Source organism: Psammomys obesus, unplaced genomic scaffold (genome assembly GCF_907164565.1).
Source record: "Psammomys obesus unplaced genomic scaffold, mPsaObe1.curated_primary_1811, whole genome shotgun sequence".
NCBI classification, from domain to species: domain Eukaryota; kingdom Metazoa; phylum Chordata; class Mammalia; order Rodentia; family Muridae; genus Psammomys; species Psammomys obesus.
The window spans coordinates 2778070-2793858 of record NW_026591597.1 but is presented as its reverse complement, the minus strand read 5'-3'; the positions used below and the strand labels follow the sequence as shown (position 1 = coordinate 2793858).

The following is a 15789-nucleotide window of genomic DNA, read 5'->3' as shown; positions in this document are numbered from 1 at the left end:
CTCATCCTCTTACAGTATTCCATCACCTGCCCTGCCTCATAGACCATAGACTCCTTAAACACTCCTTACACACATACCCTCAGCAATTAGTGCAGTGCCTGGGAAAGGCTCAAGAAAACCTTTGTTTACCCATTGCACAGTCGTTTCCCAGCCTTTACCAGAGCAAAGATGTTCCTAAGCAATTGAATCCCACCCACTCATTTCTTATCTTGTCACTTTCTTGAATCAACCTCGTCTTTTCCCCCATCTCTCTTCACCATGTTTTTTCCCATCCCTTGACTCCTGGCGTCATTGTATTGAAAGCATACCCTTAAATCCGCGCATGACCAGGAATGCCTACTTGACACTGCCTGTTTGCTCTTCCTCCTTAGACTTATAGAGGTTCTGATATAGATGTCTTTACTTTTGGAATGCCAATCAACACCATCTCCCTCACCACCATCCTCTTGCACCAGGCAATGGAAATGAAGACATGGGTAAGGAACCCACAGGCCATTGAGCTTTAAAATCATGTTCTTGTTCATTGGATGCACTCAAATTTCTGAATTCTTTTACTATATATAATTGATGTAGCTCAGTAAATTCATGCATTTCTCATTGTGACCTGTAAAGCAGCGGAACTGGCATTGTTGGCCTCAGTATCCAGCTATGATGACAACATTAACACACATAAATCACTAAGATAGTTCCAAAACCAGATCTATGCTGATGAAAAATTCAGGAGCACTGCAGAGCGAGGAAAGGCTAGCCTGAATACAGCTGAAGCTGTATACATGAAACTATTTTCTATTTAACTTAATTACCACATATCAAGCATTTTTCAAGTATCATATTTTGGCATCTTAATTATAAAAAGCAGGCTGCGGAGGAGGCTCAGTCAATAAGGTGAGGTCCTGAGTTTCATACCTAGCACCTGAATAAAAGCCAAACATGGCGGTGTATAACTGCAGTCCCAGTGCCAGGAAAGCAGAGATAGGAGGATCCCTGGAGATGGTTGGCTATCCAGTCTAGCTGAATCAGTGAGCCCCGTGTTCAATGAAAGACCCTGTTCCAAAATATAAAATGGAGTCTGAGAAAAACAGACACCAAAATCAACCTCTAACTTTATACATATACACACACATACAACGAAAGAACTATCTTTCTGAGTTTCACTCATCAATAACTCTAAAGAGCTCAAAATTATATTCCAGGTTTTGACCTACATTATTTGCATGCATTGCCTCATTTAACTTCACTATGCCCTTGCTGTTAGATTTATTTTTTATATTCCCATTTTACAGATTTAGGAACAGATATAGCAAGACTAAGAAACTGGCTCCAAGCAGCTCATAGAAGTGAGTTTTTGAACCCTAGCACTCTGATCCCTGTGCTTTTAACTACTTTGCAAACCACACGAAGACATAAGATTTAGTGGCATGTGGAGCTCACAGTACAGAAAGATCTTCCCATAGTCATGTTGAAATGACTGTTTCTGAGAGCACATGCACTAGAAATTTAAAAATGCTCCCAAGTAGGCTCAATGCATGTGTACATTCTGCAATGAAACTTTCCACCTCGGCCACAACCATCATCACAGGCTACAGTCAGAGGACAAAAAGAGGTACCAGAAGAACTGCTGGGTCTGAGAGGTTTCATCATGGAAGTCTTATTCTTTAATGTTTGCTAGTGACAACAAAGTGATAAACCTGGCTGTGCTTCCTTTGGTGTGCATTCATGGTAAGTTTCTTGATGGGTCACGAGTACCAGAAGAGGCTACAAAGCAATGGAAAAGAGGTCAAGTATAACATGCTTTCTAGGAGGCAGGACACAGACTTACCAGAAGGGAGTCTGGCTCTTTTATATTAGGGGAGTTGAGGGCTCCATTTATTGCTGATTCAATTGTGTTTACCCTACAAAACAAGCTATGGAAAATATGGTATTGACAAGCTTCTGGGGTATAGTTATATCAGAAACAGTGAGTGAAGGATGTAAGAGTCAAAGACATGACTTTGATATTATAATGGAGCCCAGCTCAGGAAACTTTCAGAACTCCCCAAAATGAAAACATGTTATTGAAATTGAAGGTACAATCTGTGGAATGCATTCTAGATCAGAACACATGAAGAGAGAGAGAGAGAGAGGAAGGAAGGAAAGAAAGAAAGAAAGAGAGAAAGAAAGAAGGAAGGAAGGAAAGAAAAGTAAGAGAAAAGTACCAAATTGGGAGGTAAAATTGGAGACTCATCTAGGATGACACACATGTAATAAAAATTTATTAAAATGAATGGTGATTAGGAAAAATGGCTCCAGTGTTCATACCAAAGGAGTCACAATGTAAAAAGAAGAGGGGGAAAGTAAATAAGCAATATTTGAAGAACTCAACATTCAGAATTAAAATTAGTCAAAATAGATATGGCTACACCACTTAAATGTGAATAGTAAAACTGTACAAGACCAAAAAAGACACAGATATAGTCTTAAGATCTTCTAGTGATTTTGAGAAGTTCCAGTGTAAATCTTCCTGGTTCTTGCCTAGAGGACCAAAGCAAAAGCTGCTCAAAAACAAAGGCTTAATTATCTTCAAAGACCTGAAGGGTAACAACTGAAACAGCAGTGAGTATGCATGGCCCATTAATGTATATAATTAATCCATGTTTATTTTGCTTTTTAAAGTTAATGTCATTTCAAATAAACTATGAGGTTTATCATTCACTAAAAAAAAAAGGAACATAATTAATTCGGCAAGAATATTCTAAAACAATAGGTAATTGATTTAACTAAGAAAACAGAAATATTTCACTGTTCATTTTTTTCCATAGGTATTCTCATTTTTCAGTATCTTTAACTTTAGCTTAATCACTAAATATCACATGAAGTAAACAAAAAAAATCATGGTGAACAATAACCTCTTGCTAAGTGACAAAAAAAAAAAAACAACATGGCATAGGGTTTTCTTTAAGGTTAAAAAAATCAATATGAGAACAAAGGTGAGCTCCACAGAATTCCAGTAAAACTACAATCTAGCAAAGCTGCCTGAGGGGAAGACACGAAACCACAGTAGGAATGAAGATGATAATTGGTGTTTAAGCATAAAGTTTACCAAAGCATAGTCAAGACAACTCAACAAATAAAAATAACCTAAATCCTGTCCACAGAAACACGAGCTCCACAGGATTATACAGTGAGTTTGATCAAACTTAACACATCATTTTTATCTTTTACTATTTTTTTTCATGGACTAGAAAATAAGAAAGGAGACTTGTCTTAGACTATTTGGGATACTATAACAAAGTATCTGTTTATATCCAAAACTTGTAAACAGTAGGACTTTCTCAGGTTTCTGGAAGTCCGAGATGGAGGCACAAATAGTTGGCGTTGAGGACAGGAAGTTGGGGAGGGCCTATGGTCTAACTCCTCTATTTCCAAGATGTCTTACTTTGTGGAGAGATCTCTCTAGGGGAGGGAGCCAAAAGTGGACGCTATGTGCTTATATTGTAATGGCAAAAGATTCTCCCCCTCTGGCATCTTTTATAAACCCATTCTTTGTCCAAGCCCTTGAGACTCAATCGCTTTCCCAAAACTTCCTACCTCCTCTGGTCTCACACAGAACCTTAGATGGCCACACAGAAACCTTAAGGAACGCCTGCATTCAAATGACAATCATCTATATTCCATGGCTAGAGTAATTTTGGTGCCCCATGAGCACAGCCAATCCAAGGATAGAAAATCATGTAACTGAAACATTCTGTTTTGGTAAATCTTCTCACCCGAACGTCAATGGTGAAGAAGGACAGCCACGGAACTTTCTTACCCTATTAGCAGACTGTAAACTGATGAGAGACCCCGAGCAGCAATTCCTAACCTGTGGAGCATGACCACATTGGGGGGTTGAGTGGCTTTTTCTCAGGGATCACCTAAGACCATTGGAATAGGGTTTTCTTTAAGGTTAAAAAAATCAATATGAGAACAAAGGTGAGCTCCACAGAATTCCAGTAAAACTACAATCTAGCAAAGCTGCCTGAGGGGAAGACACGAAACCACAGTAGGAATGAAGATGATAATTGGTGTTTAAGCATAAAGTTTACCAAAGCATAGTCAAGACAACTCAACAAATACAAATAATCTAAATCCTGTCCACAGAAACACCAGCTCCACAGGATTATACAGTGAGTTTGATCAAACTTAACACATCATTTTTATCTTTTACTATTTTTTTTCATGGACTAGAAAATGTACACTACGACTCATAACAGTAGCAAAATTCCAGTTATACAGTAGCAACAAAAATAACTTTATGGTTGAAGAATGCCGCAACATGAGGAACTGTGCTAAAGGGTCAAGGCATTAGGAAAGTTGAGAACCGCTGCTGTAGAGGGTGATTTTTTTTTAAACAATTGGAAGGGTTTAAAGTACCCTCAAGATGGGATATTCTCCCAACACAGCTGCAGGGTTAAATAACCCATTCTCTGTGCTACCCTGCCAGGCACAGCACGTGGGCGTTAGGTAGAATCTGAAGCATTTGCAACTTACGCCGTTTCCTACTTACAACTGGTTTATAAGGCATAACTCTTTTATGAAAGTCAAGGTGCTTCTATACTTAAAAATGAACAAGCTAGAAGTATATCATCTGCATAGACATGGCTCCCAAATAGAATGCTGAGTGAAAGAAAATGCAGTTACCTTAGTCTGCTTGGGGGTGGGGAGGGTCATAACAAATGCTGTAGGTGGTGTGGCTAATACTCAGGGAAACGCTGTGTAATATCGTTCTTAAGGTTACAAGTCCAAAGTCAGCATCCTGGCCCAAGCATTGTCTGGGGAAAGCCTTCATTCCAGGTTTTAGACAACTGTCTTTTATTGCACATCTTGAGAAGGAAGAGAGGTATGTCTTTTATTGCACAAGAGAAAGGTGTCTTTTCTCTTGTGTCTCTTCTTATGAGAGCACTAAGTCTATTCCCAAGTACTATCCGTTGAAAAATAAAGCTTCACCATATAGATTGAGGAGTAAACAGAAACATCAATTCGAACAAACAACTGGCTTTATATATATATATATATATATATATATATATATATATAAAGATATAAAGATAGACTACATCCATAAACATGTATAAAACTTTCCTAAAAATGATGAATGCTAAAATTAAACTCAAGAATAGTCAGGCCGTTTAGAAGAAATATATGGTTTAATTGTATTTATAAAGCTTAGTATACTTGAAATATTCATCTCAAATTCTACTATCTAGGATGCTCTTAACCATTACATTTTTTTAAAGAGAATTTTAAAAGCTGAGTCAGTGTTCACAACCCAGCTAGGTAGAGCAATATGTATAGTTGATCCATTAAGTTGCTCGTTTTGCATTTGATGTGGGCCTCTTCAGAATGGTTTAAAACAAAGGTTAACTCAGCTGTGTGCATTTTGCTGCCCCATAACCTGATGAGAATCTCCAACAGCATCTTGTTTGTCTTCTCCACAGACTGTCCTCCATGGCCTTGTCCTCCTCGGCAGCTTCTTGATGTACTTCGTGGTTTCCCTCATATACAACGCCACCTGTGTCACCTGTAACAGCCCCACCAACCCCTACTGGGTGATGGAAAGGCAGCTCTCAGATCCCACATTCTACCTCATCTGCCTCCTCACACCAGTTGTGGCTCTTCTACCAAGGTTTGAGCTCTTGGGCAATGCTCTTCAAAATCCCCAGTCTCCCCTAAGTCCCCTTAGCCCAAGTATATAAGCTACACCTCTCACTGCTGTGAAGAAACTTCTGACGAAATCAACGTAAGAAAGCAGGGGTTTGTTTCAGCTCCTAGTTCGAAGATAAAGTCAATCCTGGCAGCCCATCGTATTGGGCTCAGAAAGCACACACACATGAATGCTGGAGCTCAGCTCACTTTCTCTGCATAGCCCAGGACCCCAGCCCACATCCAAGGTGGTTCTTCCCTCTTCTGCTAAACCTTTCTAGAAACACCCACGCAGGGAGACCCAGAGGTGTGTTTCCATAAAAACTATAAATCATTCAAGTTGACTGGAGCCTTGAGATTGTTGTCCAGAGAGAAAGTGCTAGGATAAAAGAACAATAAGCCAGAGGGTTTATATTATGGACCCTGGTCCCATGTTGGCCATAGGAAAGCAAAATGGCCTCCGTTGTGACATGTAATGTGTGAGCCGTCATTCTACCTCCCTGGCTTATAAATTTTGTTGTGTGGTAAGGGAGTACTTTTTTTTAAAGCTCCCTAATCTTTTTCTTTTAGTTGGGGAGTCTTGTGCCTCTGTGCCTGCAGGTAAGGCAGCAGTCCCAGCAAGCCCCACACAGTGCACATAGAAAGAACTTCCTGTCACCACAGAAAAGTTCTGTGAAGCAGAACTTCAGATTCCTCTCAGAAATTTTTAATATCACTTAAGTTTAAAACACATGTGTAGCATTTTTTAAAAAGCTCTGTTATCCAGATAAATCATTCATGCCCACGTGCTATTTTCTGACGCTTCCAACCTAAAAGCTTCAGCTTTCATGTTTTCAAAGAAAATACCGTCAGTAATAGTGCTTCTCTGTGCTACTCCTCTCATGTTTGATATACACTGTGTAACCTCAAAGCTTCTTCCTTCTATCAGCCAACTGTTAGGCAAAGGTTCTAGTCCTTGAAACCGCTGAATGCCCAAGAAAGTATCCAGATGGTCCCATATTTCCAATACAAACCACAGTGGGAGCAATGTTCTCCTAATGCAAAAGCCAGGGTTCTACTCTCCAGCCCCCACGCTCCAGTCAGAAAAATGGGTACAGTTCATAACAAAATTTTTTTAGGTCAAATTTAGACTTTCTCTTGCCTCGTGATCTCATCATCTTGCACATCAGAACTGAGGCAGCTATCACTGCAAGTTAATACATCGGCGCTGGCAACAGTGTGCAGAACTGTTTCTGCCCTGCAGTAGGTGGAGGGCCGTTAGCAACCTTGCTTCATCCACCTTTGTCACCTTCCTAAGACATCTCAGGACCATGACTTCTGGTAGAGTTGGAAAGTGAAAATACTACACTGGCAAATAGTATAGAGGTTAGCAAATGTCACAGACCTGAGTTCTGAATGGGGCCTCCCACCTTGACTCCTACAGCTTTACAGCTCATCTCCGCACAACCTGCTTCAAATTCGGGGATCGTTAATGTGCTTAGACACTCTAATGGCCCCATACCCTCTCACTTATAGGTTGCTTCTTCCTCCACCAAAGCTCTTTACCCTTTGAACTCATGACAGCACAACCATTTTCAGAAGTTCTATGGTGGCCCCTACCTTCCTTGGAGTGTAGGAAATATCTGCTATTCCCACCAATTGTGTGAATATCTGTTACTGGCAATTTTCCCATCATTCAAATTATGTTCATCTCTTCTGAAGGCAGGATGAGAAGACCTCTTTGTCTTTATTCAGCCATCATGTAGCAGTTGTTGTCACGTGATCTGTGCTCTGAAATGAATGAGCAGTGGATACTAGACAATCAGAAAGATGAATAGAACAGGATTCTTGCTTCTCACAAGTTGTCATGCAGCAGCTGCACTGTACATAAGTCTGTCATACAGGTTTGAAAGTGCCTGATCTCTACAGGCTCCTCAGAGTGTAGAATAAGCAAAAATTAAGAAAAAGTACAGGCCTCAAGAATTCAGTTCCCACCCACCCCTTCTTCCATGCAACCCTGGGGTCAAAAAGCCTGAGAAGGTCTGGAAGGATCACATCCTTGTTGGGAAAATTCCATCAGAGATGTAAGGGTTTGGGGTGGGGGCTGCGGGGATGTTGTTTTTTATGCGTATGTGCAACCTGTACCTGTGAAAGCCAGAAGAGGGATGTCAGATGCCTGAAGATAGAGTTACAGATGGTTGTGGGCCAGCTGGTATGGATGCTAGGAACTAAATTCGGGTCCTCTAGAAAAGTATAGAGCACTCTTTAACGACCGAGCTTCCTCTCCAGCCCCATAATTAGATTTTTTGTTGTTGTTGTTCCTCTGATTTTGAGGTTAAGCCAGAGCTTAACACAGCCAGAGAGCTTCTCTATTCCACATCCCTTTTGGAAACTAGAAAGAAATTCATAAGTCCAGTGTTTTTTCATTGAAAAATGACTGGAGCCAGAGTCTTACAGAGTTACAGCAGCAGCTTAAGAAAGGCCTTTGAAACATGTGCGAGAACTGTTGACACACATGGAAGGAACAGATGGGCATTAGCTTGATGGCGTGCTGAACAGATGAGTTTGGGAAGCATTAGCAAATATGTACTTGCTAGTGACCATGGTATACGGGCCAAATCTTTGCTTATTCTATGTTATCAGCACAAAGTTGAATTCTCATTTAATTCTATTTACTAAGGTCAAAGGGATTTCTTCTGGTAATGGAGGGATTATTCTAATAGTTGTAAAGATTCCTGACTTACAACCTTGGCATAATTATTGTTTATTTATAGAAATCCACATGATAGAATGTTTGCCGTAGAAAACTTTTCCTGGCTTCAAGTTAAAGTCACATTGCTCATAATACGAATTGATCTTACTCCCCAATCTTGTGATAGGTAGGACCACTAATCTTAGTCTAGTTAAGTTACTCAAGTCAAAAGGACATTACAAATTCCCTTCAACTAGAGCAGAGATCTATGAAAAACTATCTTACAGATTTAAAAACAGAACAATACACCAAGCTTAAGGCCCAGAGCAACCTCTAAATCTTTTTCCCTAGTTGTAGTGAATAGTAACAGTGTTTGGGCCTCTTCCCTTGACTTCTATGACATAGGCTTAGACTCTTCCCTCTTCTCTTTCTTTCCTTTGCCACTCACAGGCTGGATAACAGAGTAAGTGGCAAGTCTTCATCCCAGGTTCTCTGCTCTCCTAATTTTATATTTTTTTCTCCATGGACACAGGAATCACTGTTCTGAATTGAAAATCTTTTTGAACAGATGCTTCCCACCACAGGCCCCTCCTTGATTCCAGCTGCATTTCTCTAGCTCATTCCTCAACTGCACTGTGCATATTTAGTCTACAGAAAACAGAGAGCACCCATAACGTTGTTTATGATTCACCATCCAAACCTTTAGAGTTCCCTTCAGCTAGTGCCAGGGCCCAGATCACCCACTGGCCATTATCCTTGCTATCCCCTGGGGCTGTGTATCTATATGCACAGAAGCAAGTCACCACCTCTGCCTGTGGTATCTTTCTGCAATTTCCGTTTCTACAGATGACATCATAAACAGGCCACTTACCTCACACCCCAAATTATACAATTTGTCTCCTACTAGGGCTTTTCCCACTATCAGTTACTAACTCATCAAAGTCTGATCTGACATGCATTTGTCAGTCACCAAAAAAAAAAAAAAAAAAAAAATCTTCCCTGGGCCTCTATAATAAAATGCAAAACCAAAACCATGGTCCACAGTCCCTGTCTACTCTGGTCCTTCCATCCCCATCTAGGATCTATCTGTCACTGTCACTTCAGCCTGAGTTTTGTGGCTCACCCAGGTACCTGAATGTGCAAAACCTCAATCCTCAGCCCAAGTGCCTCTTCAAGGATGGTCTTCAGATGAGACCAACCTTCTTTCTGTCTATCAGCAACCATGCTCTCCTGCAGTAGGAGAGTAGAAGTTCTCTCTTGTTGAAAGCTTAATCCTGTAAGACATGACTAGTGTGGGGAAACTGGCACAGTTTGTTGACTGAAGGATGGAGGAGAAAGGTGGCATCCTGGAGGAGAGATTTAGACTACGGAAATTTCAGTTCCCAGGCAAGGAGTCCACTCTTTCCTGAAGCATATACATGGCCCTATTCACTCACTGGTGAGGTTAAAATAAGGCAAAATTTATCTGAGCTGGAAGAATCTACTAGTCTTCAAAAAACCCTTGGCCGCTGTGGGTTCATTATGCAACTTTCAAATACAATAGAATTAGAGATATTCTCTTAAGAGGCTTTAAAATTAGCATTGTAAATGTCCTCTAGGCCAGGTGAACTGCTCTTTAGATAACACTCAGAAAGGAGAATGTGGGTGGCCTGTGATAACAGATAACCGTATACTTAACCTTCTCACCCTTCTACCTGGCTAAATTTGGATCCAGAAGATGAATTTAGAGTTTCCTGAAGGCTGTACGCAGCTTGGCAGGAAGAAGGCCAGGCAAAGTGAGTTACAGATCTCAGGCCTTTTCAGGAGACCTCAGAGATCTTGCCTCAGTACCTAGGGGTGTCAGTTCCTTTGGGTAAAGACTCATTATATAAAGTTCCAAAAAAAAAAAAAATCCTGACATTTGCACAGTACATTAGAGACTAGATCTAGCAGATCTATGTAGACCTAGAGCACTTGGATCTAACCATAGCTTGACATTGGACAAACCCCTGAATTAGTTTCCACCTCTGTACACAAAAGGAAACAAAAGTATAGTTATGAAGTATATACCTATACTATACTATAAAAGTAGAGTGTGTTCCTCAGACATGCTAAGAAATGAGAAACACAGCATCAGATAATTCCATTAGAGTACAAGCATCACAAAATACACTCACATTAACTAAGGCGGCAATGTCCTCAGGTGATCGAAGCATGTGTGCCTATCACTGGTCAAAGACAACCTCATGGCCCTTGACTGTACCAGGCACATGGATTTCTTTTTGAAAGAATGACTCAGTAATCAGCAAAGCTCTTCAAACGTCCTAATAGAGAATGAGCCTTAACTGTTATATTTTGATGATGTTATCACGCTTCCTCCCCACCACCAGAGGCAGCCACACGTAGCTTTGAGGAAGATCACAGAAAGTCCAATAAAGATGATCTCTGAAAAGTTAGGTTCCGGGATTCCATTCAGTGCTGAAATTTTAAGAAGTCAACAACTGTTAAGAAAAGTATCTGCTCAGGACCCCCAAGACCAAGTTCTTTGTACAAAGGAGATTTATTTACCTCAGAGGGACAGAGGGACAGAAATAGGAGACAAAGACAGGAGAGAGAAGACAAGGGAGGAGGGGAAGGGAACAGGGAAAGGTTGTTTGTCCCATGTTGGGATGAGGTGTTTAATTTTAATTGGGCATGTTAATTAGGTGAGCCAAAGGAGGCTTTTGATTGCTGGATTTGAATACTTTGATAGCAGGGCCTTGGTAATCAGGGAGGAGGAAGTGGCCAAATAAGGGAATAGACCTTGGTGGCTAGCTTTAGGAATGTAATCTAATGGTTTTTAATGAAGGCCAGCCAGAGCCAGGCTTGCCACACTCAAGCTCACCCGAATCCCTTCAACAACAATCCAAAAACTGTTTTGTTTTGTTTTGTGTTTTTTAACTAGGTACTTTCTTCTGTCTCTACAAGGGACATGTGGAAAGTCTCTAATCTCGAAAGCTCAGAAAATTGACAAGCTGCCCATAGACAAAAGAAACCTCGAGATCGAGAACTGGAGAAGTAAACAGAGGCCTGCCCCTGCCTCTGCTTCTGCCTCTGCCTCTGCCTCTGCCTCTGCCTCTGCCTCTGCCTCTGCTCCTGCTGCTGGCACTGTCCACACTCAACCACCATGCCGCGCAGCACCACCTGAAGCACAGCAGGACTTCAGAACCAGTGCCTCAAAGAGCCCTAGCTCTCCCAGGCAGAAACATGTGGAAGACTGGATTCTCCAGGGTCCAAGGAGCAGCAAAGAGCACTCGAGAGATGACGCATGCTCAGGAGACACCTTGGCTAAACTCTCGTCTGGGGAATGCCTTCTGGGCCCAAACAGGACAATGGCTCCCGCAGCCTATGCCAGGGGCCAGAAGGATGTGTCTCGCCACTCAAGCAAAGGCAGCCATCGCCGGTCTCAGAGTTCACTGACCATATGAGGGGGCTATAGAAATCAGAGATGGATACAAACTCAAGCCCAATCACTGAGCAAGTGACCAAGTCCCCTTTGTTCTCTATAAGGGAATGACTGCCAGTTTTTATCAATTCTTCTCACCAGGGTTGACTTCCTTCAGGAAATGCTACCCCCAAAGGATTTGAGGAAAACTGTCAGGCCAGCTGACTACTTGCTTTCTTCTGTTGCCAGGAAGCACATCTTGAAAACAACAGTCTGGATAGAGATAGTATGATCTTACTGCATTGTGCTTTCGTAGCCAAAGAAAATCCTTAAGCCTTTCTAAGTAAGTAAAGACTATGACCTGGTGTAAGCAGACAGCAAGTATCCACAGCTCCAACCAGTATTATAAACCTTGGGAATCTATCAGACATGGAAGTTACTAGGTTTGCCAAACCATCACCTCAGGAGTTCAAGTTTCCACCCGAGGGCTTCATTTCACGATGACGACAATACCATCCCTTCTGTGCACAGAGTTGGCTCTGCTTCTTTCCTCTAGTCCAGTGGTTCCCAACCATCCTAATGCTGTGACCTTTCATACAGTTCCTTGTGTTGTGGTAACCCCTAACCATAAAATTATTTTGTTACTCCTTCATACCTGTAATTTTGCTGCTGTTAGGAATCATAAATATTGGATATGCAACCCTCAAGGAGGTGGCGACCCACAGATTGAAAACCAAAGACATCTACATCTAAAGATGAAAATGGGATTTATAAGTAGTACAATGGATACTACCAAAGACTGTGGGGTTACAGCTCATGTAAGAAACAAGAGTACACATACAAAAGGTTTTTCACTAATGGACCACATGCCCCACCTTCTAAGGAATATTCCAAAGGACACGGCATTCCCCTCATTCAACATTTACAATGGGGAAAAAAAATCAGAGATGAGAGCTTAACACAGCCTCCCTCAGGAAGAGACCCACATGACAGAGCAACTATGAATGCAAATGGACATCTTCAAGCTTCAAACCTACACTAATCAGCTTATTCCAGAACGTCACGGCCGTCACTGACCCACGATTCAGCTAAGTTAAGCAGTCATGGGGAAAAAAAATTACATCGCGTCCCTAGAAATTGTAAATGCTAAAAATGTTAAAGAACTCAAAGAAGTGTTTCTATAAAAAGCTGTCAAGAGAATCTAGGTCTGCTTTTCCAACTTTTTAAAGAGAAGTCAAGCAGTGTTCTTTGCCCCGGTCTCCCCTAAGACAGTGCCTACACACTGGGGGGGAAAAGCCCAAGGATAGCCAGTGCGTTTGTACTCACATCATCATCACCAGTCATGAGTTGGCCTGTCACTTAAGTAATTCCTCAGCGAGGATACTCAGAAAAAGCTCAACTATCAAGATGACGGTGGCAGAGTGAGCTGACTCCCTGTCCAGCGTTGGGGAAAACAAAGACTGGAGGAGCCATTTGGAGCATCATCCTCAAGTTCTGCCCTGTACTGATGCCAGCATTAGCCAGAAGGTGGGGACTTAAGTATCTTACAGAAAAAAAAGTGGTATGGTCATGCAAGAGGTAGGGGGATGAGGGTAACCAAGCAGGCATACGTTGTTTCAGAGAGATTCATCAAAGTTGGATCTCACCCCCTCTTTTTCTATGAGACTCCTGCCTGCTGCCAGTAGTCAGAAATCCCAGTAGTATATTCGAGAAAATAACAGCACTCCAGTAGATTGGAGTTTAAGTGTTTGCTCTTTCCCTGTAGTCTTTAAAGGACCTTGAAGCAGGCCACCATGCTTGCAAATTAGGTTTAAGCAGCTCTACCTCCTGGCGTAAAGAGTCCAAATTGCATGAAGTACACCGATGAGGCTTTGAAAAAGCAGGGGCAGTCCCAAGTAGGAACAGAGGGAGCCTCACTTCAGAAGGAGAAGAGGAAACAGGAAAACGGAAAGAAAATAGAACGTTCTACCCCTTACTGAAATCCACGCTCTTCCCGGCATCCTGATGCTGCTCTTTTTCTTGCCTGACTGACCCTCTCGGTTTACCTGGGATGGTCCCATTTTTAGTTTCTCACATGCTGGGGGAGCCTGGCCCAATGTGGTCACAATGTGGTCACTTACTCTGGCCATTCTTCATGAACCAAACCAACTGTGTGACTGTCTAACATGCCGCCTCACTCAGAGGGAAGCTCTGGCATTCCCTCTATAATGTAACGGTATTGATTGTGTGTAGTATATATTATGTGTGTATAATCTTTTTACTGATTGACTGGAAACATGTCATCATTTTTTTAGAAAGAAAAAAAATAAACTTGGTTTTTCCATAGTTCCCTACCAATCTGAAATTCTTATTCTTTGGATATATTATCAATCCTGGTCCTGAACATTCATCATTCATCCTTCTTTGCACTTATTCATTTATGTATCCAAGAAACTTTAGTAAGTCCCGACTAGATAACTTACAATGCAACTTGGGCTGTGAAGAACTCAATACCTAGCTTGTACCTACCTTCCCAGGGCTCAGGGCGTTAGATATATTTGACCCAGTGTGAGAGTGAAGCTCAGACTGCTCTGTGGGCGGTAAGGATTGGAAGCCGCACATCCAGCACATGGATTCAGAAAATCTCACTCAGCTGCTTCTCTCTTAACCAAAACCTAGGCTGAGTTAGGTGTCTCTCTTCATCATTCATTGTCAATGTGAGTGCGCAGAGCACAAGCATGAGGAGGTGAGTTCAAATCCCCATCCCTATATAAGAATCTGTATGTACTGAAATGTGCTTCTAACTCCAGCTCTGTGGCAGAGGGTTGAGATGGGCAGAAAGGAGAGGATCTCTGAGACTTGACAGTTGCAAACCTAGGTTCAGTGAGAGCACTTGTTTTAAGGCAAAGAGAAATAGGAGTTGGATCTCCATTCTTCTCCATCCTCCCTGCGCACACATTCCACACAGCCAAACAGAAATGTTCCCGGGGTTATGTTGTCCTAATAACTGTATTGGGTTACTGTACTGTGCGCTAGATACCGTATATTACCACCTAAACCCACTGTAGCCCTGCAAGGTAAAACTTATCTAGCTACTACAGCAGCTTCAACTGTATCACCGCTACCTCAAAGTTCCATGCATTGACCTCATCCTTACTCTGCCTAATGTAATGGAGTTGACATGTCTCTGGGACCGCCCAGCTGAAGATCTGGTGTCTTCCATCCTGCATGGTCTCTTATCCCAAGGAGGCCAGCTGAGCCTGGTCACATGGTTTTAGAATTGTAAGAGGGGGAGAAAGCTGCATGGCTTCATGAGATCTATGCTGGGAGCTTGTACACTTGCTCACCACCAGGTGCCACGGTGGTCAAAGTTGGCCTTGCTTTTACATGAGAGGCATTCTAAAGAAACTGAATGTCATCTGCAGCCATCCTTCCCCACCTAGTAGAGGGAGACAGGGAGATAAAGAAAAGTCACATAAAGACACAGCGGTCCCACAGTCAGCAAGTCTCAGGTGGTATTCTGAGAGTCTGAAAGCAGAGGCTGTGTGCTTATCCAGAGATACACGACTCCAGGTCAGACCAGAGAGCAGGCGGGGACCAAAATCAGATGACATATTTGAAAGGCAGGGTTTCACAATGGTGAGGGTGCCCGAATTTCTTCCCAAATCTGGAACAGCCTAGCAACGTGACATAAGAAAAGACCTTTCCACACCATGTCAAGTATAATACCAGCATTTAGGGGAACCTGAGCTACCCCTTGCACCGCCAAAGAATATCTCCCCTGCACCGTCAGCCACGCACCCCACCAAAAAAAAACAAAAAACAAAAAAACAAAAAACTGAGCTGAGCGCACCAAGTCAGGCTGATCCATGTGGAACTCTTTCTTCTGGAAGCCTTCTGGCGCCACCTAGCAGGATAGAAGGCGTTACTGCAACCGAGGGAGATTCAGGCTCTGGAATCCTATTGAGTCTGGCTGGAGCTAATTGGAGGCCAGATTTCAACTCTTGGTGTTGAGGTTTCCACGGTGACGCTAAACAAGATCTTTCACGTTTTTCTTTTTCCCTGAAAATATTCA

The 15789-nt window shown here is 42.2% G+C and overlaps 1 protein-coding gene across 5 annotated transcripts in view; it reads left to right on the top strand.

The window, feature by feature from the left end:
* The window catches only part of Atp10b (ATPase phospholipid transporting 10B (putative)), a 328393-nt gene extending 314321 nt beyond the window's left edge, over positions 1–14072 (top strand). For 4 of the 5 annotated variants that reach the window (XM_055610683.1, XM_055610684.1, XM_055610682.1 and 1 more), the window contains 3 exons: positions 372–476; positions 5457–5644; positions 11256–14072. In XM_055610683.1, the coding sequence (XP_055466658.1) occupies positions 372–476; positions 5457–5644; positions 11256–11778 (816 nt within the window). In that variant the 3' untranslated portion in view covers positions 11779–14072. The other variant, XM_055610687.1, reaches the window with a different exon arrangement.
* Positions 14073–15789: the final 1717 nt, after the last annotated feature.